This window comes from Gobio gobio, assembly GCF_949357685.1.
Source record: "Gobio gobio genome assembly, chromosome: 5".
Lineage (NCBI taxonomy): Eukaryota > Metazoa > Chordata > Actinopteri > Cypriniformes > Gobionidae > Gobio > Gobio gobio.
This window is the reverse complement of record NC_137101.1, coordinates 13268087-13272138: the sequence shown is the minus strand read 5'-3', so window position 1 is coordinate 13272138 and position 4052 is coordinate 13268087. Positions and strand designations below refer to the sequence as shown.

Sequence of the window (4052 nt, the reverse complement as noted above, 5' to 3'; positions counted from 1 at the left end):
GTTAAGAGTTTGAGACGTGAAATGCAGATTAGTGACGTCATCGGTAAGCAGACCTGTCGCTTTAAGTTGATGTCCCACCGCCACAATGTCAACCCGAAAAGGTTTCTGTGGTGAAATTTCCCGTTTGATCTCAAGCTGAACTTGCTAAGGTTTGGGTGAGGGGGGTATCAAGTTTTTAATAATTTTATGTAAGCAAGAACCAATGAAAATAAACGTTTACATGATTGACAGACATTATTGCCACATCATGCTATTAATTACCTCAGAGTTTAACAATAAGAGTTAAATGTTAGAGATCTGTGTAGCCTAATTTGTGACATTAACCTAAATACATAATGAAAGGCTACTGATTTCACAAAGCCTCAAACTAAAATTGCATTCAAGTTAAGTTATAGCCTAGAGATGAATTACATAAGTAGGCCTTCAAATCCCCTTCAAATCTCGGCAGCTGTCACGCATTTCTTCTGGCAGCTGGCAGTACGAAAGTGAGAAAGTAAAATTCTCACGATTTTTTACATTTAAAATGTTGTGGGCAAATCTCATGAATCCTCTTTAGAGCATATCAACCCAAAACCAGTTAAATATAAGAAAACAATGGCTATTTTGAGAACCAATAATTGCTATTATTATTAATATTAATGATTCATTCATTTTACCCTGCGACCACCCCTGCTCATTACCGTAATGCAAAAAATCTCATTGAAAAAAAAAAAGTTATTTCAATGGTACATTATTTAATCCATCATGCTAATATTTGCGATAATACTTTTTATTTTATTCAGATTTACATTTAAAATGAACAATTTATGTAATATTGTGTTGCAGTATGAGACTTGGCATTGAACACGAAGGTCATGTCAAAAGGCGAAAGGTTTATAGATATGCTTCCTTTTTATATATAGGCCTACAAAATGTATTTTATTTTATTTTTGAGTTAAATGTGAGTTTACAGCTGCTTATCGCTTTTTGATTGGTTTTCTGTAGGCTATGTAAATTCAACGGATGTTTTTTTTTTATTATTGGAAAAATATAAACTGAACAGAAATCGAAATCGAATCTCAAAATCCTCCGTTTTTTCCTTATGCAAACAAAAATCTAACCAAATAGTTAGTTTCTTCAGCAGTTATTGACTAGCCTACATATTTCTATGTAGGCTACACATGGATGTTTTTACCCGTCGCATCACGCTAATTTAACAAGAGCGCCGCTTTTATGCCATATGTCAAATAAAAAAAACATTAGGCTAAACGTTTAAAAACACATCTCGGGGTTTTGTATAGCCTACTAATTAAATTTTTTTTTCTTTATTGTATGTAAACACGGGGTGTTTCAAATATTGAAATGTAAAAGTTTGTCAGTGAAAAACCTTATTAACATCACGCTAGAGTGTGATTAGGCCAACATTGTCACTTTGTGCAGATAAAGTTTAAAAATAATGTGCTGTGAAACGAGCTCTACATGAAACTAGTTCCTTATAATTGTTGCTACGTGAAGAAAAACCATTGATTGCAGTCCTGAAATCCGTTCACAATGAGAAGCTCATGCACGCGCAACATTATAGGCTAGTGGTCTTTAAGTTAGAGGTGTTTTGCTGCCATCTGCTGGACAAATACAGCAGTGCAGCATTACTGCTGCTATGTATTATTCTCTAAGGTTTACTTATGTAAATAATATTTAATATATTTAATAAAAACACTTTTGAATAGCTTAGCAACAATATAGTTTATACTATATACTATGTAATACTTTTTTCGAATAAAACAACAAAGTTGTAAAATCAATGCATTGTAATATTATGCATAATTTAGGCCTATCTAGAAACCATCAGATTAAAATGTTACATTTATTCAAATAAATAAAATAGTTCTATTTCTACTAAGTTTTCTCCTTACTTACAAGTGTTTGAAGTGATCAGACTTACACAAATCAGTCATCAGTCTTGTATGTTGTGTGTGCAGACACAGGCTTTGATGCCGAATATAACCTGCAGTGTTCCTGTATCAATCTCCTTTAAGTTTAGTGTGACTTTATCTCTCCTGACTTATGAAAGATGTGATTCTATCCTCGGTGAAGTGTCTTTTCATGGTGCAGGAGGAGTCCCGCTCATCAGCGCAGATGTTCTCTTGATATGGTGAAAATCATAAATGCCTCCTCTGATTTGTCAGTGGTTGTGTTTGATGATTTCCTCTGTTGTGTCTAATAAGGTAACAGTGAGTGTCATTGGCAGCTGTGAGAGTCTCTCTGTCTTTAGGGGACTGACAGGAGCCAGTTTCTTCAGTGTGTTTGAGGGAGTCGAGGAGAAACTTGTGCTGTGTTCTGAGCTGATGAGTGTGTCGAGCAGAAGTAAGATGGAGAACTGTCTGATGCTGATGTTTCTGTGCTATATGTTAAAACTCACCACCTCTGGTAGGTACATAAAGAGATACTTTATTATTTAATATGAGCTGAAATCATTTACATGTGATGTTACACTTACATACTATGTTTGGTATATTTACTAATGGTCTCCCTCTCTCTCGTGTGTAGACAGTGTGAGCGTGAGGTTGGTGAATGGCAGTAATCCCTGTGCTGGTACAGTGGAGGTTCTTTATAATGGTCAGTGGGGAACAGTGTGTCATAGGGACTGGGATATTGCTGATGCTGCAGTGGTGTGTAGAGAGCTGGACTGTGGGACGGCTGTAAAAGCAACAACTTCTGCTCACTTTGGACCTGGATCAGGACCGATTTCAATGGCTTATGTACACTGTAGTGGATCAGAGACTGCACTGAAAGACTGCAGATCATATAGCCAGTATGCAGCACAGTACTGTAATCATAATCAAGATGCTGGTGTCGTGTGTTCAAGTAAGCTGCCCCTCATCTTATCACAGAACTCTTTCATAATTCTCACTCAAGCAATATAATGTTTCTGTTTGCTGGTGAGGACAAACTGCATCAGTGTCAATCTTATGAAATATGCAATCTGTTTAATTATTTTGTTCAAGAAATTATATTTGTCCTCATTCCTTATTTTCTTATAATAAACTATGATGCAGTGAGTCCCCATTAAATATGTAATGTCTTTTTTATTATTCAGTCTGATTTGACAATTTTATTTACATTCTTTATTTAATGAAGATTATAAATTACTGATGAAAGATACAATTACAGATAAAATTAGTGTAGATTAAGTGAATTAATGAAATACAAAATGTCCAAATGTAATGACAGTTTTCTCTAGTGTTCCAGGTGAATATGTTTCATTAATTATCTGTCTTTATAATTCAAAGACTCAGAGCAAGGACTTAGACTTGTGGACGGGTCTCACCGGTGCTCTGGGAGAGTGGAGGTGCTTCGTACAGAAGGATGGGGAACAGTGTGTGACGCTGCCTTTGACCAGCAGGATGCAGAGGTTGTGTGTCGACTGCTGGCCTGTGGAGCTCCTGTACAGGTGCTGGGGGAAGCTGCTTTTGGCAAAGGGAAAGGCCATGTTTGGTCAGAGGAGATTCAGTGCAGAGGAAATGAATCACAGATACACAACTGTTCACGATTATCTTCACAGAAGCACAAATGTTCCCATGACAATGATGTTGGAGTGATTTGTTCTGGTTGAGTATAAACATTTGACTTCTCTTTAGATACATTATACATAACATACTGCTGCTGTGTTGCTGAATTATCTTGACTTAGTTTCATACTGTTTAAAAAAGTTGTTAATTGTTTGTCCAGGTTACACTGACCTCAGACTGGTAAATGGCTCAGACTCTTGTTCTGGAAGAGTGGAGCGTCAGTACTTCAGTCATTGGGGCACAGTGTGTGATGCATGCTGGGATATGAGAGCTGCCAGTGTCCTCTGTAGACAGCTGAATTGTGGGATTGCTGTGTCTGTTGTGGGATCAGACTGGTTTGGAGAGGGAAGTGGTGAAATCTGGGCTGATGTGTTTGATTGTGACGGGAATGAAACAAAACTCTCAGAATGTTCCATCTCTTCATGGAGTCGAACTGAATGTTCTCATAGACGAGATGTTGGAGTCATCTGCTCTGGTGAGGGGATTCACACCGTGATGAAGTCA

General features: G+C 37.1%; 1 protein-coding gene across 1 annotated transcript in view; it reads left to right on the top strand.

Annotated features, from left to right (window-relative positions):
• The window catches only part of LOC307126098 (scavenger receptor cysteine-rich domain-containing protein DMBT1-like), a gene marked incomplete at its 5' end in the record, with an annotated part of 74180 nt that overhangs the window by 13000 nt on the left and 57128 nt on the right, over window positions 1-4052 (top strand). The window contains 4 exons of the mRNA XM_079816474.1: window positions 2205-2343; window positions 2527-2844; window positions 3270-3587; window positions 3709-4023. Coding sequence (XP_079672600.1) covers window positions 2205-2343; window positions 2527-2844; window positions 3270-3587; window positions 3709-4023 — 1090 coding nt within the window. The remainder of the gene's footprint in view (window positions 1-2204; window positions 2344-2526; window positions 2845-3269; window positions 3588-3708; window positions 4024-4052) is intronic.